Source organism: Microcaecilia unicolor, chromosome 4 (assembly GCF_901765095.1).
Source record: "Microcaecilia unicolor chromosome 4, aMicUni1.1, whole genome shotgun sequence".
NCBI classification, from domain to species: domain Eukaryota; kingdom Metazoa; phylum Chordata; class Amphibia; order Gymnophiona; family Siphonopidae; genus Microcaecilia; species Microcaecilia unicolor.
The window spans coordinates 34,609,118-34,626,077 of record NC_044034.1 but is presented as its reverse complement, the minus strand read 5'-3'; the positions used below and the strand labels follow the sequence as shown (position 1 = coordinate 34,626,077).

The 16,960-nt window shown below is 44.6% G+C and overlaps 1 protein-coding gene across 1 annotated transcript in view; it reads left to right on the top strand.

The window, feature by feature from the left end:
- Positions 1-14,204, top strand: part of LOC115468419 (disks large homolog 2-like) — a 216,709-nt gene extending 202,505 nt beyond the window's left edge. The window contains exons 8-9 of the mRNA XM_030200104.1: positions 12,843-12,984; positions 13,710-14,204. Of these exons, the coding sequence (XP_030055964.1) occupies positions 12,843-12,984; positions 13,710-13,719 (152 nt within the window). The 3' untranslated portion in view covers positions 13,720-14,204. The remainder of the gene's footprint in view (positions 1-12,842; positions 12,985-13,709) is intronic.
- Positions 14,205-16,960: the final 2,756 nt, after the last annotated feature.

Below are 16,960 nucleotides of genomic sequence, written 5' to 3'. Positions count from 1 at the left end.
CAGGGGGTAGAGGACGTATCTTAAATATGTGAGAAATGGTCAATGCTATATTCAAGAAGAATAGACCTTACTAAACAAAGGGTTGAGGGCGGGAGATGGGTGGTGGGGAGGGGGGATGGAGACGGGGATAGAGTGGAGGGTAGGGTGAGGAAGTTCTGATGAGATAAATTGAAAGTTTGTTATTATACAGAATTCTGTATTGAGACTGGGAATGAACACTGTTCTTAAATCAGGCCTTTATATAGTTTATAGATTCGAACAGAATTGGAGAATTAGAAGAACTTGTAAGATGTATTTAATCTCATGCAAAATAATAAACAAATTTCAAAATAGAGGCCAAATTTAGATCCCACTATGTTAGGTTGAATAACTTTATACAAAAGAACTCTTTACAGCTAAGCAAGATTTTTCCGTGATAGGAGTGAAATTTAGTTTACTCAGGCTGTTACTTTGGTAACAATCTAGGAGAATCAATCTATTTAGTGATCAAATGAAATGTTTTCAGACAGACAAAGCTAAAGGTTGTAAAATAATGGCATATACGGTATCTATCCTGCCTTTTTTAGGTTGCTTTGTTAGCTCTGACTCTGGGCTCTGGTTTTGATCTACCCCCTGAGCTGATGAAATTTAGAGGATTAATGACAGATTTCATTGGATTCTGCAATATAACTAGGCATGAGCCTCGCCACGTAGTTTCCGTGAAAGCACAGCAGACGTCTTCAGTAACTATGGAGATAAAGATTGACTCTGAGTTACTGCGTTATTTGTACTACTAAATAAGACAAACATAGCACTGGAACTTGTTAGGAAACAGAAGCTTTTGTTCTGTAGAGCTCACATGGTACGTAGTTGTCATCAGTTAGCTCCTGAAGAAGGCACAAAGGCAGTAAGGTTTTTCTTTTTGACCTGCTTCTCTGTGCCAGCCAGATCTACCATGTTGGATGGGCCCAGAGTTAATTTGCCTTGGCCCTTTCAACCCCCACCGCATCACCACCACTTCCATCTTTTTCATGCATCATTCTCCCTCTTCTCCGTCCCCAGATCTGATATCTGCCCCTCCCCTGCCCATGGCCCGGCAGCTCCTCGTATCTCTAAATCCCCCCCCCCCCCCCACTCTACCTCAGAACTGTCACCAGCGGCAGCCCAATTCATATGTGCTACCAGTGCTGGCATGGCAGGCTTCCCTTTGCTGCACCCAGCCCTTGCTGACATCACTTCCTGTTTCCTCACTGGCTGGATACGGCAGAGGGAAGCCTGTGGGGCCGGAGCAGGCAGTTTACATGAATCACTGCTGACGGGAACAGTTCTGAGGTAGAGTGGGGAGCGATGAGGGTTCAGAGAGAGAGGGGGAACTGTTGGGTCACAGGCAGGGGAGAGGCAGATGTTAGGTCACAGGCAGAAGAGAGGGAGAGAGGGGAGTGAGGTGGCCACCACTGAGGTATTTTAGGGGCCTCATTGGCTACCAGACTAGGTGGGCCTGTGCTAAGAATGGGTGGGCCTGTGCCACCCCAGCCACTGCACTAGTTTAGGGTCTGATGCAATAAAGTGTGCTAGGCCTTGTACACAGCTTAGCTCAGCTTATGTGCACAGTGTGGTGCACTAAAGTGAGTGCCCTATTTTCAATTGAATTTTTCTCATGAGGTTAGTGCCCAAAGACTCGTTTGTCATCTGTGCACAGCTCATTTAAATCCCATGGTAGTGAGAGTATTAACTCTTCAACACAGATGCAGAAGACTAGAAGGCTGAGTGAAGGGTTTTTTCTAAGCGGAAGCTTTAACACAAGGTCTGGGGTGAGGCGTGCTAGAACATAGAGTAAAGTGCTTGCTGGACTTTTAAACTGGTATTGTGAAAATTGTATTGGTACTCAGAGCCGCATAGGCATACGTCTTCACATGGTCTGGAATGGTATTCTGCATTTTAAAATTGGTACTGCAAAACTTGTATGCACAGAATAACATTCCAGCACATGCATGGATTTATACCCATGCAACTGAGTGCCTATACAGTTTTTTGTGTGCACAAAATATAACTGCCACTAGTATTGTGCACATATCCAGTGTGCTCTCCAGACTACAGCCTATTGCCTACAGACTATTTGCATACTATTTACTTACTGCACTGGGAAGCAAACATTTTTCTTTATGCTTGTATTCAGAAGCCATGTGTTGAGCTCCAGCACAATGTCTGTAATACTAGGTCACTGCATCGGACCCTTAGTGGGAATTGGAACTGGGATCTGATCTGATACCATTAGTCTTCATTCAAAATTACCCAGGGATTTTCCTTCTGCTTTACAGCCCTTCTATCCTCAACATAGGTAATTTGAACATTGTGATTGGAATCAAGGCCCAGGGCTCCTTCCAGAACCCTGCTGCAATCATGGAGTCTGAATCTAGTCACCGGTGTCACCTTAAGCAATGCTGTGGCCGCCTCACTGGTTTATGAACGTTCACGTATTGATTTGTGAGGTATGATAGTTGGATTTGGAGTTTAGATGTAATTTTTTGCCTTTTCCAAATCCAAGCTCAAAGCAAGCAACAATCAGGTATGGTAGGTATTTTTTTGTGTCTAGAAAGGTTACATTATCCCAGGGGTGTAGCCAGACTTCGGCAGGAGGGGGGGTCCACATCCCGAGGTGAGGGGGTATATTTTATCCCCCCCCCCCCCCACCATTGCCAACCCCCCCCCCCCCCCCCCACCGCTGCTGCCACCACCACCACCAACAACAACATCAACATCAGGACGTCAGACTCAGAAACAGAACGAAGGAAGAAGAGGACCTCGGCTGGCGGGGGTTGGGGTCTCCCGACAGCAAAGGTAGGCGACGGCAGGTTGGCGGCGAGAGGGGGGGGGTCGAGAGGGTCGTCGGCAGGGGGGTCCAGGGCTAAATCTATGGGGGCGCAGGCCCCCGTGGCCCCACATAGCTATGCCCCTGCATTATCCAAAGCAGTAGAGGCTGAAGGACTTCCCTTGTTCTCAGCCTTCTGCTGTAACTGCCATTGGAGCCATTCTGAATATAGACATCAATTCAACATTCAGCTATTAATGGCAACAATAATCCAAAACATGAGTGAGGGAAATTTTCTGGTTAGAATTTGTATTTCTCTGTCCTGTTTGGATTTTTTATGCTTTCTGGTACCCTTAAGCGGTGACCATAAATTCCTCTTCCACCCTGGCCTGTGCATGTGGCCTCTGCCGTTTCCCCATGCTCTAACCAAACCAGGAATAAAGGAGCCAGATCAAGGCGTGTGCTGGGGACCTTTTGCCTCACAACACACAGCATTCATCAGCCAACTCGCCAGGCAGGGCATGTCCTCAAGCTTTCATTCTGTTCTCTGCTAAGTTCAGGCTGACACAGGATAAGACTTTTATGTTGTTTGAGAACAGCCGAGCCAAAAGTGTTTTTTTAATGCCATAGTAGCACAGCAGAATGTGCTTTTCTGTGATGGAAATTCATAAAACATGACTAGCCTTACAAAACAGCATAATGTACTTTCAAATGAACAGTTTTGATCCTGTTAAAGTTTAATATTATTCATATAGGGGGTCTTTTATGAAGCGCCGGTAAGCCCAACGCGGGCTTAATACTCTCTAATCCGGAACTACCGCAGCAGCTCAGTGGTAGTTCCTACCCCCAGCGCGCATCACTTCCGGATGGGACGGCTTCCCTATGAGGAAAGGCTAAAGCGGCTAGGGCTCTTCAGCTTGGAGAAAAGGCGGCTGAGGGGAGATATGATAGAGGTCTATAAAATAATGAGTAGAGTTGAACGGGTAGATGTGAAGCGTCTGTTCACGCTTTCCAAAAATACTAGGACTAGGGGGCATGCGATGAAGCTACAATGTAGTAAATATAAAACGAATCGGAGAAAATTGTTCTTCACTCAGCGTGTAATTAAACTCTGGAATTTGTTGCCAGAGAATGTGGAAAAGGCGGTTAGCTTAGCAGAGTTTTAAAAAGGTTTGGACGGCTTCCTAAAGGAAAAGTCCATAGACCATTATTAAATGGACTTGGGGAAAATCCACTATTTCTGGGATAAGCAGTATAAAATGTTTTGTACATTTTTGGGATCTTGCCGGGTATCTGTGAGCTGGATTGGCCACTGTTGGAAACAGGATGCTGGGCTCGATGGACCTTTGGTCTTTTCCAGTATGGCAGTACTTATGTACTTACTAGTAAAAAAGGCCCGTTTCCAAAACCAATGAAACGGGCGCTAGCATGTGGTTTTTTTTGTGTGTGTGTATGTGTCACAGAGTTATTGTGTGTGTGTGTGTGTGTGTGTGTGTGTGTGTGTGAGTGTTTGAGGGTGCGGTGTGTGTGCAGGTTGTTGATGTGTGTCTTTTTTTGTTTTGTTTTGTTTTTTTGCTTGGGGGTTGGGGGATGTGCTGTGCTGTGCTGGCAAAGTGGGTTGGATTGGTGTGTGGCTTTGAGGGTGTGTTTCTGTTGTATTGTGTGTGTGTGTGGTTTTGTCTGTCAAGGAGGTTTGTGGGGGGGGGTCTTTCTGTTGGTGAAATATAAATGTGGTTGTAGGGGGGTCAGTCTTTGTTGAGTGTTGTTTTTTTTTTCCATGTTTTTTTTTTTGTGTGTTGTGCTGAGGCAGCAGCGTTGTTTTAGATGGGTGGAAGGTAGAGGAGCACGTTCTTTGTCGGTATTTTTTGGCCGTTTCAGGGCTGCTGTAGGGGAATGCTGGAAGAGAAATGTGCTTTTGGAAGCAGCACCATCTTTTTCCATTGGGCTGGGGTTCTGGGCATCCTGGAGGTGGGTGACGGCTTGCCTGAGGACGGGGATGGTTGTTTTAAGTTGGCAGAAGGGAGAAGAGCACGGTCTCGGGCCGTCTGGGGGTGATCCTGTATGTTTGGTCCATTTCAGGCCGGCTGCAGGGGAATGCTGGAACATTTATGCGTTGCAGGAATCAGCGCCGTCTTTTTCCGGGTGCTCAGGGAATCCCCGAGGTGGGAGACAGCTTGCCTGAGGCTGGGGATGGTTGGGCACGTCCTTGGCCGCTTCGGCAAAAGGGGAAGAGGAAGGGGGTGGGGAGTTACCTGCAGCCGCCTGAGAAACCATGCATTCTTTGTTTGTTTTGTATTATTAGTTTGCATTTCTGTTGAAGAAAGAGTGGATGCCTTTCGAATGATGGAGGTGGTGTGTCGGTGTGCGGTTGTTTTGTTAGTTTGGCAGCCAGTCTCCAGCGATTCCTAGGCAGGGAAGGAGTACTCCTCCCCCTTCCTTGGTCGCTGTTTGCTGCTGGCTGGGTCGTGGGTAAGCCTTCCAGCTGGGCCGCAGCTTGTCCTGTTCGCCCACGTCCCAGATGGTGACGGGCACGTTGTTTTCCGGCTCTTCTGACTCCATGTCAAGCGATCCCAAATATAGTCTGTGCTATAGGCCCTCTGGCACTCTTCAGTACTGGCATTAGGCATTTAAAAATTCCCCCCCCCCCCCCGGTCTATTTTTGCACATACCCACAGCAGGAATATTCTTCTCTCGTTCCAGCTGTGGTTCTGTGCTCTCCGTGCTGCACAGATAATGAGCCATTCTGCTGGGGAATGCTCCTCCCTTATTGTCACGTAGTTTCCTCTGATTGGTCCGTCTTACGTTGCCTAGTGTTGCCTGGGAACGGTGTTGTGATGGTCCTTTGTGTTTCAGAATGTTGAAGGTGTTTTTTTCTGATTGGTCCGTCATGCGAGGGCGGGGCAGAGAGACATGGTCAGTGTTGTGGCTTCACCACCATGAATCCATGAACCCATCAGTGAGTGACTGAGTGACTTCAGAACGTTGTCTTCAGAACGTTGAGGGTGAGTTTTATTATAGTAGATATGCATATAAGTGAATTATTATGAGGATGATATACTAAAATGCATGTTTTGCACAGACTATAGTGTTTTTCTTTATGTATTTTTATGCTTGCAAATAAGTCCAGTAGAAACATGGCACATGAAGATTTGCTGTGCAAAATTTTACAAAACAAATAGCAACAACTCGTTGTTCGAGGGAAACACATTGAAAAGTTCCTGTATAATTTTACTATGCGCTAATGGTATGATTTGGCATCACAGCATCCCATTATCTATTGATTGAAATCAAATTGGGTATGCGTAAAAATACAGGACACAAGGATTTTTGCTATTTACAAAGGAGGAAAACTTTGCCAAATGATTGCACCCTGCTAAAAGGGGAAATAGTGCATCTTATAATCCATCTGAGCATATGGAACCATTTTCGTGATTTTGTTTCCTCTTGGTACATCAACCTGTACAAGATGATTGCTGAAGATTTGTTGGAAGGCATTCTTTGTTATTTTCTTCAAGGTCAAAATGTTTCAAAATGTCTGTGTACACACTGAAAAGTACAGAGAGCCCCAACTGAACTTTAAGAACATTTTGGTGCATAATGGGCTATTTAACATTTCCGGTTAGCTTAGCAGGGTTTTCAAAAAGGTTTGGATAATTTCCTAAAAGAAAAGCCAGTGTTAAGGTGGTCTTGGGAAAATCCACTACTTATTTCTAGGATAAGCAGCATAAAATTACATTACAACATTTATATCCCACACTTGCCTCTTGAGTTCAGTGTGGCTAACAAGGTAAGAGACTGGGCATTCCTAGGATCATTACAAATTTAAGTGTAGAAACCAGGTAGTTATTTAGGGCCCCCTTTACTAAGGAGCGCTTGCAGATTTAGCATGCACTAAATGCTAAGATACCCATTATATTCTTATAGACGTCTTAGTGTCAGGCTTCTCACGGAAACACTGGGTTTGTGAGCCCTTGGACCACTGCCATGGAGCGGCAGTGGCAGGCAAAACCACCCCCAGACCAGAGACAAGGCAGAACAGGACTGGAACCCCGGACTGGAGTTGCAGCAGAGGCAAACAAGCTGGGACAGGCAGAGCAGGAACAGCTAGACTTCACCTGCGCTTGACTGCCGTTCCCCAAGAGTTGAGCCCCTGGGTGCAGGCGGCCGGCAGGACTTACAGGAGAGGGCAGGAACTGGATACCAACAGGAAACACACAACAGAGTCAGGACTAAGAGCTGCCAGGCAGCCACTAAGACAGAAACACAGACAGGTGAGAGTCAGGACTGAAAGCTGCCAAGCAGCCACTAAAAGGAACATAGACACAAGACAAGGAAATGCAGACCAGAAACAAGACTAGGAACTAAGCAATAAAACCAAAGCTAACTACACACAAAACAAACTAGAACCAGGCAAGAAACTCAGACTAGAACTGGACTAGGCAGAAGTGCACAGAGCACACCCACATACCAGAGACCTTAGACGATGCAAAGGCAAACACAGAAGTTTCCAGGTGGCTAATAAAGCCCATCAGCAGCTGAAGTTCAGCTGCAGGAATCACAAGGCAGCTACGGGTGCTGTTCAGGCACAAAATAGAAAAGCAAGTCTGGCAGCCTGGAAGATCCGGACCGGACTGGGCTGAAGTCTGGAACGTGTGACAGTTCATAGCAGCCACCAGTTCTGGCCACCAGAGGGCGAGGTGAGCACAGACAAGGAAACGGTCACAAACGTGACACTTAGCATTTAGCACATGCTAAATCTACTAGCACGCCTTAGTAAAAGGGGCCCTAAGTGACCACATACTTCCTAAATAAATAGGTCTTCAATAGTTTCCAAAATTTACTATAGTTTCTCTTATATCTTATTGTACGTGGTAACTCATTCCATCGACTTCCATTTTGATATGAAAACGTTACTGAAAATATTTTCATGTCAACTATTTTCCTAGGTTTTGAATAATGCAAAATAAAATTTCCTAGATTCTATCAGATAAATCAATAAGTGGAGACATAACCCCCCCCCCCCCCCCCCCCGTTTACAAAGCTAACGGCTGCTGGTGTGGTAATGCCGACACAGACCATTCATTTGAATCGGCTGTGTTGGCATTACCGCGCAACTTTGTAAATGGGGGGGGGATAGCTAGGAGCAGGGGCGTAGCTACGTTGGTCCATGGGGGCCTGGGCCCCAGTAGATTTGGCCCTGGACCACCCTGCCAATGACCCTCTCGACCCCCCCTCCCGCCGCCAACCCACCATCGCCTACCTTTGCTGGTGAGGATTGGGGTCCCCCGCCAGCAAAGGTAGGCGACGGCGGGAGAGGGTTGGCGGCAGGAGGGGTCAAAGTTGGTGGTGGAGGCGCTGGGGGGGGGTCGACAATGGCACCGGGGGGGGCTAAATGTGCCCCCTCACCTCGGGCTCTGGACCCCCCTCCCGCCGAAGTCTGGCTACGCCCCTGGCTAGGAGCATAACCATGCGAAATCGAGAAAACTAAAGAACATAGAAGCTCTTTCACAAAGTTGCTGTAAAAAGTGGCGCTGTTCTTAGCGCGTGCTGAGACCACTTGTAGTGCATCTGTAAAATGGTCACAATTTCTTTTTTTCCCATTAATGGCCACGCACTAATTTCCCACAGAGAATGACCATGCTTAACACACGGTAGTGCCTTTTAGCGTTTGGTAAGCATGCATTTGTGCTTATCGCTGCTTAGTAAAACAGCCCCATAGTTTGAAGATAATGGACTAGGTTCTATATATCACACGTAAAAAATCAGCGCCAAAATGAAATATGCCTAAGCGTATTCTATAAAGTACACCTTAATTTAGGCATACTTCATAGAATAAGCCTAAATTTCCACATGGTTTATAGAATACACCGAGCACTGGTCCGCGCAACCAAATTTAGTTGTGGGAAGTTACGCCAAGTAACATAGTGTAAATGCTGATGCCTAAATTACGTGCGGACTGAGTGTATTCTATAACAACGTGCATAGATTTTAGAAACGCCCATGACCCACCCATTCCATGCCCCCTTTTCAGCTATGTGACTTAGATTCTACTTGCATCATGTTATATAGAATACACTTAGACAGTTCTGCATGCAAATTCCAATTAATGCCAAATAGTGCCAATAGTTGCTTGTTAATTGGCAATGATCAGCGCTGATTAGCTTGTTAACTAATTAAGTTGTCAAAATAGGGAGTGGGAAGTGGACCAATGACTCCAGGGAAACGGGACTATGGTGATAAAGGAAGCAGCTTTATTCGCAGACTCGACACAGTACTGTGTTTCGGCCACAGGCCTGCCTCAGGAGTCTTAAGTGATTCACGTTGTATGAAAAAGTGCATATAATTCGTGTAGTCTCCTGTGCTTTCCATTCCTCTCTGCGCCTCTCAAACTCCTCAAAGGAAACGTTCCCTTCCAAGTACTCGATTGAAGACCTATTTATTTAGGAAGTATGTGGTCACTTAGGGCCCCTTTTACAAAGCGTGCTAGTGGATTTAGCATGTGATAAATGCTAAGACGTTCATAAGAATATAATGGGCATCTTAGCATTTACTGCATGCTAAATCCGCAAGCGCTCCTTAGTAAAAGGGGCCCTAAATAACTACCTGGTTTCTACACTTATATTTCCTTTATCACCATAGTCCCGTTTCCCTGGAGCAGGGGTAGGCAACTCTGGTCCTCGAGAGCCGCAGGCAGGTCAGGTTTTCAGGATATCCACAATGAATATGCAGGAGATAGATTTGCAAGCACTGCCTCCTTGGTATGCAAATCTATCTCCTGCATATTCATTGTGGATATCCTGAAAACCTGACCTGCCTGCGGCTCTCGAGGACTGGAATTGCCTACTTCTGCACTTTGCTACTCCGCCACTGGCAACATTCCATGTGGAGGCAATGCGGTCGCGCAGGCTTCTGTTTCTGTGAGTCTGACATCCTGCACGTACGTGCAGGACTTCAGACTCACAGAAACAGAAGCCTGCGCGGCTGCATTGCTGATCTGCAAGGGCAGGCTTCTACATGGAATGTTGCTAGTGGAATAGCAACATTCCGTGTAGAATCTCATATAGTAGCAACATTCCATGTAGAATCTCAATAGTAGCAACAGAATCTCAACATTCCATGTAGAATCTCAAATAGTAGCAACAGAATCTCCAACAGTAGCCAACATTCCATGTTCCACTGCACTAACCACTAGGCCAGGGGTAGGCAACTCCGGTCCTCGAGAGCCGCAGGCAGGTCAGGTTTTCAGGATATCCACAATGAATATGCAGGAGATAGATTTGCAAGCACTGCCTCCTTGGTATGCAAATCTATCTCCTGCATATTCATTGTGGATATCCTGAAAACCTGACCTGCCTGCGGCTCTCGAGGACTGGAATTGCCTACCTCTGCCCCGGAGTCATTGGTCCACTTCCCACTCCCTATTTTGATAGTTTGTGTTCGTGGGAGTTTGTGTTCATCCACCTCGGTGGATTGCTTTCTCCTTTACTAATTAAGTTGCACATGCAGAATATGCCTGTATTCGCATGTGCAACTTAAGCCACGTTATATAGAATCCAGGGATACGTGGTTCATGTAACCAGTGCAATTTTAATAACAGTCGGGTGGCCCTCTCAAACTTTGAGACTTTTGAAAAATTATATTCAGGCTGTGGTATTTAACCAGGTCTGAAATTTCTTTAAGATGGTTTCATTGCAACCCCAATGAATGATTAGAAGCAAAATTGGAGCTTGTGCGTCTCAGTTTCCATAGCAGTCTGGAAACGTTGGTCACAATTGCTTGCACCTGAGGTTCAAATGTAAGACATCTATCAAGGATAACACCCAAGATCTTTAAAGTGGATTCTAATAGAAACGAAATACCATCGATGCATAAGTCCTTAACACTAGGTATATTGAAAGAACTAACTGAATACCTAAAATTTTGCTTTGCTCTTATGGGATCTTGCCAGCTACTTGGGACCTGAATTGGTCACTGTTGGAAACAAGATACTGGGCTTGATGGGCCTTCGGTCTGTCCCAGCATGGCAACACTTATGTTCTTATGTAATATGTTTACTAGTTATAAAAGCTTAGGCATCCTTGTACTAAGCTGCAGTAAAAATTGGCCTGCGGTAGTGTGGACGCGTGAAATTGGTGCGCGCTGGACCATTTTTTTTTTTACCACGGCTGGGGAAAAGGACTTTTTTTTGAACGGGGCAGTAAATGTTGGTGTGGTAAAATCAAATGTAGCGGTCAGCTATTTACTGCTTGAGCCCTTACCACCACCCATTGACCTAGTGGTAACGGCTCACGCTCTAGGCAGCGAGTGCCAATGTCACCGTGCTACCCGATTACCACCAGGAACGCCCCCCCCCCCCCACACACACACGGTAGAAAATAGAAAATTATTTTCTACCATGGGAAACAGCACGCAGCAACTTTGAAATACCAAAGGGCACCCGTTCTACCCCTGCGGTAGGTCCGATTTGGCACACGCTACCCACAAATTAGCCCTACTGCTGCTTAGTAAAAGGGGCCCCTTAATCTTTCAGACTCTCATATTGCACTATACTGACTGAGGAACACAGTACAACCAAGTCAGCATTGTAATATTTAGAGGTCCTTTAACTAAGCTGCAGTAGAAAGTGGCCTTCGCATGCCCTTATGTGGGTTTTTCCCCGCACACTAAGGCCATTTTTACAGCGACAGTACTATGGCCGATTTTTCCATTTTTTTTTCTTTAATGACCATGTGCTAATGTTGTCATTATCACGCATCTATTGAATAAGATTACTGCTGTAGCACTTACCAACACTTAGGGGTCCTTTTAATAAGCCGTGTAAGGCTCTACGTGTGCCCAACGCGTGCCAAAATGGATTTACCGCATGGCTACCGTGTGGCTCTTGCGGTAATTTCATTTTTGACGTGCATCCGATACGCGTGGCCGAAAAATAAATTTTATTTTCGGACACGCACCGAGTGGCAGTTGGCACGCATAGGTCATTACCGTGTGAGACTTTACCGCTAGGTCAATGGCTGGTGGTAAGGTTGCAGACCCAAAATGGATGCGCGGCAATTTTGATTTTGCCACACGTCCATTTTCAGCAAAAAAAAATGGCTTTTTTTGTACAGGCACGCTGAAAAATGGATCAGCGTGTGTCCAGAACCAGTGCGTACACTCCCGCAAGCCATTTTCCAGCGCACCTTAGTAAAAGGATCCCTCATTTTGTAGGCAGTAAGAGCTCTCGTGGTGATAGTGCGCTAATCAGTGCATGGTAATGTGGATGCGCTAACTGATTAGTACAGAAACACCCACTCTCTGCCTCCCCAGACATGCCCCCTCTGCAAAAAAATTAAAATATATTTTTTAGCGCACACCAATTGGGAACTTAGCACCGGACGCCTGAGTGCATCTCACGCTAACTACTACTACTACTACTATTAAACATTTCTATAGCGCTACTAGACTTACGCAGCGCTGTACAAATCAACATGAAAAAGACAGTCCCTGCTCAACAGAGCTTACAATCTAAATTGGACAGACGAACAGGCAGCTAGGGGTGGGGAAATTGCAGTGGTAGGGGTGATAAGTGAGGGTGTTGAGTAAGAGAGTCATGGTTAGGAGTCGAAAGCAGTAGCAAAGAGGTGGGCTTTAAGCCTAGACTTGAAGACAGCCAGAGACTGAGCCTGACGTACTGGCTCAGGGAGTCTATTCCAGGCATAGGGAGCAGCGAGATAGAAGGAACGGAGCCGGGAGTTAGCAGTGGGGGAGAAGGGGGACGACAGGAGACATTTACCCAGCGAACGGAGTTCACGGGGAGGAGTGTAGGGAGAGATGAGAGCGGAAAGGTACTGAGGAGCTGCGGAGTGGATGCACTTGTAGGTCAAAAGCTAAGCCCCCTAAGCTGCGGTAACCACACACTAGCACTTAAGCTTATTAAATGGACCTCTTAATCTCTCTCTGATGTATTTGTAGTTCTGTAATCTCAAACTGCACTTTTTGGTCATAGCAATACGATGTAAGCAACTTGTTTGTAAAGCCGTTGTAAGAATCGGTGTTTTGTTTTCATTATCAGCCTATTCTCCACCAATGGAAAATCACCTTATCACCTCTGGCAACAACGGCACTTTGGAGTACAAGTCTTCTCTGGCACCCATCTCACCGGGAAGCTACTCCCCAATTCCAAAGCACATGCTTGTGGAGGACGACTACACCAGGTCAGATATCCCTGCGTGCTTTCACTATTGACCCCACTGCTGTTTTACTCTTGCGAGTGAGCAGGCTATCAAATCCATGCTATTCTGTACCAACTGCTTTACTCTGCCCAGTACGTGAAAATGAGGCGACCGCAGTAGATTTCAGACAGCTCCTTCAAACAGATGTGATGGGAGTTGCTTCCTATGTCCCAGCCGGGCGACCATGTCAAGAGAAATCGCATGCTGTATTATAGTTCTGTTTATTCTTGCATTTGTTATCAGAATAAACATCTTCCCACCCCAGACCAATTTGAAAGCTAATTAATAAGAAACCGAAGCTAGCTGCCACGGTGTTATAAAACAAGGCCCATATGTAAGGCTGTGAAAAGTATGTTAAAATTCTTCTCTTGCTACTGAAAGGGATTTGATGTTTAATCTTCTCATCCCCTCCATTCACTGTTCTCGATAGCCATATGTAATATTATAGATTTTTGTACATAAATGCTTTACAGAAATATTGGGAAAGGATTATTTCGACCTGCATTGATGAAGTGTATATATATTTTATTTCTCCATCTTTTACCTACTCATTCGAATTTTAAGAAACGTCTGACGCGAGCACATTTACAATTTAGCCTTGGGGCAACCTAAACACACTCCTAATTGTGATATACATTTCTTGTGTTTTATCTTGTAAAATCATACCTGTACCTATGCCAGTGATATATTTTTTATTTTCTTGATAGTAGATTTTAAGGCAAAGATCGGAAAGGAGAATCTCCGACGAACAGGGCTTGCTGTTAAGACACGTCTGTACTGGAATTTAAGCACATATCAGGATAAAAACCAGCATTTGTTGTATTCTTTGCTAAGAAGAATTTCAATGTCCTTGAGCTGATAGCCATTGGATCCTGGTCCTTGTTGCTATGCAGCAAATTCAGTCATGTAAAAATTTTTCCCCCTTTTATATAAATTTCTACAAGGGTCTGTGTGTGATCTTTACTCCCTTCCTCATTTAGCTACACAATTTGCTTTCTTGACACATCAGTTAATAATTGATTTTGCTCTACTGTATTGAACCGACAAACATAACAACAGGTTGAAGTCCCTGTTAGTGTGCTGTGCCAGACTTAATAAGAATTCAACCAGCACTTCATTCATGCATTCCAAATAGACGATATTTTTATTGCAATCATTTTAGGCAATTCAGAGGCGTAGCCAGACACCCAATTTTGGGTGGGCCTGGGCCCAAGATGGGTGGGCAGAAGAACCCCACCCCATCCCATCCCATAGGTGATTTGGTCTCTCCTCTCGCCTGCATGCCATATGGTCTCTCAAATATCCCTCCTATCCTGCACACCTTTTACATTTCAAATTTTCACCGGCAGTGAGGAGCAACTAATACACACTACTTATGTAGGCCCCACATCCTTCCCACTGATGCAGCTTCCTGTTTCCACATAGGCGGGAATACGTCAGAGGGAAGGCTGTGGGACCAGTGTAAGCAGTATGTATCAGTCGCTGCTTCCTTGAGGCGAAGATCTGCTATTTATAAGGTATGCAGGATGGACAGTTGTTGGGAGTTTTCAGCTTGGGAATCTCTGCCGGCCACATCATAAGTGTGCTGCTACTGGTGGGCCTAAGCTCAAAGTGGGTGGGCGTGGGCCCACCCTTGGCTACGCCACTGAGGCAATTGTGAATTACTTAAAACAGTACCCCCTAATCATTAACTAGTTGAATTTTCCAAACTCTACCCCTTGAAAAAAAAATCATTTTTAAACTGGGTTTGTTTTTATTATTTTTAGTTTGGCCTAATATTATTCCAATCCGTCTGGGTTTTTAATCTCAAGGTGAAACCCAGATTAGATCAAAATTGCCACACAACCTTCTTTGGTTGCTTGCATGCTCCTGCTATGTCTAAATCATTTGTGTAGTTAGAGAGAACTTGTCATGGGCTTGCCAAGACACTTGTGACTTCCTGCTTTAATCTGTTGCATGTTAACCCAATCTCTAATCTATAGTATGCATGGCAAGGACTGCTTTTGTCAGGTCACTCTTGAAGATGAGGGTCTCAGATTTCAATGTTCTCTTCACATTCGGGTTCAATGAACTTAGAATTAGATATTGTCATTATTATGTAGGTAGTTCGAAGACTGTATTGTAAGAAAAATTGTTTCCAGTTAAGGACATTTTGCTGTTGGATTAGATCCTATAGCCGACTAATTCAACAGGGAAGCTATTAGTGAAAAAATTCCATCAAAAAAGCTATGGGCCCTGTTTACTCAGCCACGTTGTAGGCGCGCTAACATTTTTAGTGCGCACTAAAAACACTAGCGCGTCTTAGTAAACAGGGCCCTATGATAGTTATAAGTCTATCACCGTGTAGAGATAACAAAAAAAAGTAGATATTTCTCCTTTAGGGGGAGATAATACTAATGGTTTGTGTGTGATCTGCCTCAGGGCCCACAAGAATAAAACAGGCCCCGAGGCAGAAAGCACACGCTAACACCTTTAGCACATGCTATCCATTAGTAAATGACCCCCTGAATGAACTGTTTAGTGAATGATATCTATTTCATACATGTTTCAAATTCTTCTGATCACAGAAGCCAGTGGTGGTCATCATAGCACTTATAATGACTGATAGTGCTTGGTAGTTGTAAATAATTTGTTTTCGAAAACATGATTGTCCCTCATTGGAATTCCCTCTTATTGATTTGTTCGGTATACATTGGTTCAATAGAATGAAAAATATTTTTCATATAAGGGGTTTAATCAACTTGATTCTGTATTCAGTGCATTGATAAACATACTGCCCATGGAAGAGGCCTACGAAGATACACAGATCCATGATAGGTGAAACCCTTATTTTTCCAAATCATGTATTAAAATGTGAACGACAACAACAACTCTCAAGCATTTTATTTAAATAGTTTTTTGTATTTTGATACGTTGCTCGTTTTTGAAGCTGTTAGGAATTTCAAATGGTTTTTGACTTGTCCACACTTTGCAATATCGGATTTTGCTGAATAATAATGTATACTGTTGGAGGTGAAATTGTGCCTTTATGGTGTAATAAAAATGTGCATTTGTGCCAGAAACGTTAAACACGGTGTTATTCTTTTTCTATGTAATAAACTATGTCAACCGGTAAACTTAGCTGCAGTATTGGGGGGAGTGGGAATAAAAGGTCACCATTAATCTTAGAGGAAATGATGTAAGTGACCTTTTTTTTATCATTGTTTGTCTTTATAAATGGTTTTGTACTCTGCTCCTGAATAACATCAATTAAAAGCACATTTGACTTGTACATGCACCTTATGTTCGTTTATTTCAAATGAGTACTCTATTGTGTATGGTTCAGGTCCAAAGGGTGAGCAGAAAATTATGTCACTGTGCAGTAAAAGCATTTAGTCAAAAATGGTTGCCCACTCGTGAAGAAAAAATGTGAGTTAAAAAATGTTTTTTTAACGTTTAGGCAGTCGTTCATAAATCTCATCAAAATAAACTCTATTTTAATTTACATATCCCATTCCCTGATTCCAGAAAATAGCTCTCAAGCAATTAGCAGCCTACACATCAAAGGCTATCCCTTCAATTCTATCTAGGGGGGCCCTTTTACTAAGCTGCGTAGGCAGGTATGCGCGTCCTACGTGGGTCGGTTTTGAACTACCGCCCAGCGACCACGTGGCCCAGGCGGTAATTTCATTTTCTACATGCCCTGGAAAAGTTGTAGCGCACGGCGCTAACCGGGCAGTAATCAGCATTGTACACTCACTGGCAGTTACCAGCCCGGTTAACGCGTGAGACTTTACCGCTAGGTCAATGGGTGGCGGTAAGGTCTCTGTCCCAAAATGGGCACACGCCAATTCGGTGCACCTTAGTAAAAGGGCCCCTAGATCTTAGGAAGCAGAGAGTTGTTACAGCAGAAGTTGATCAAAAATGTTTATTTGCCACATCATATATTCGCATTCATTTTTAAGCTCTGGAGCAATCA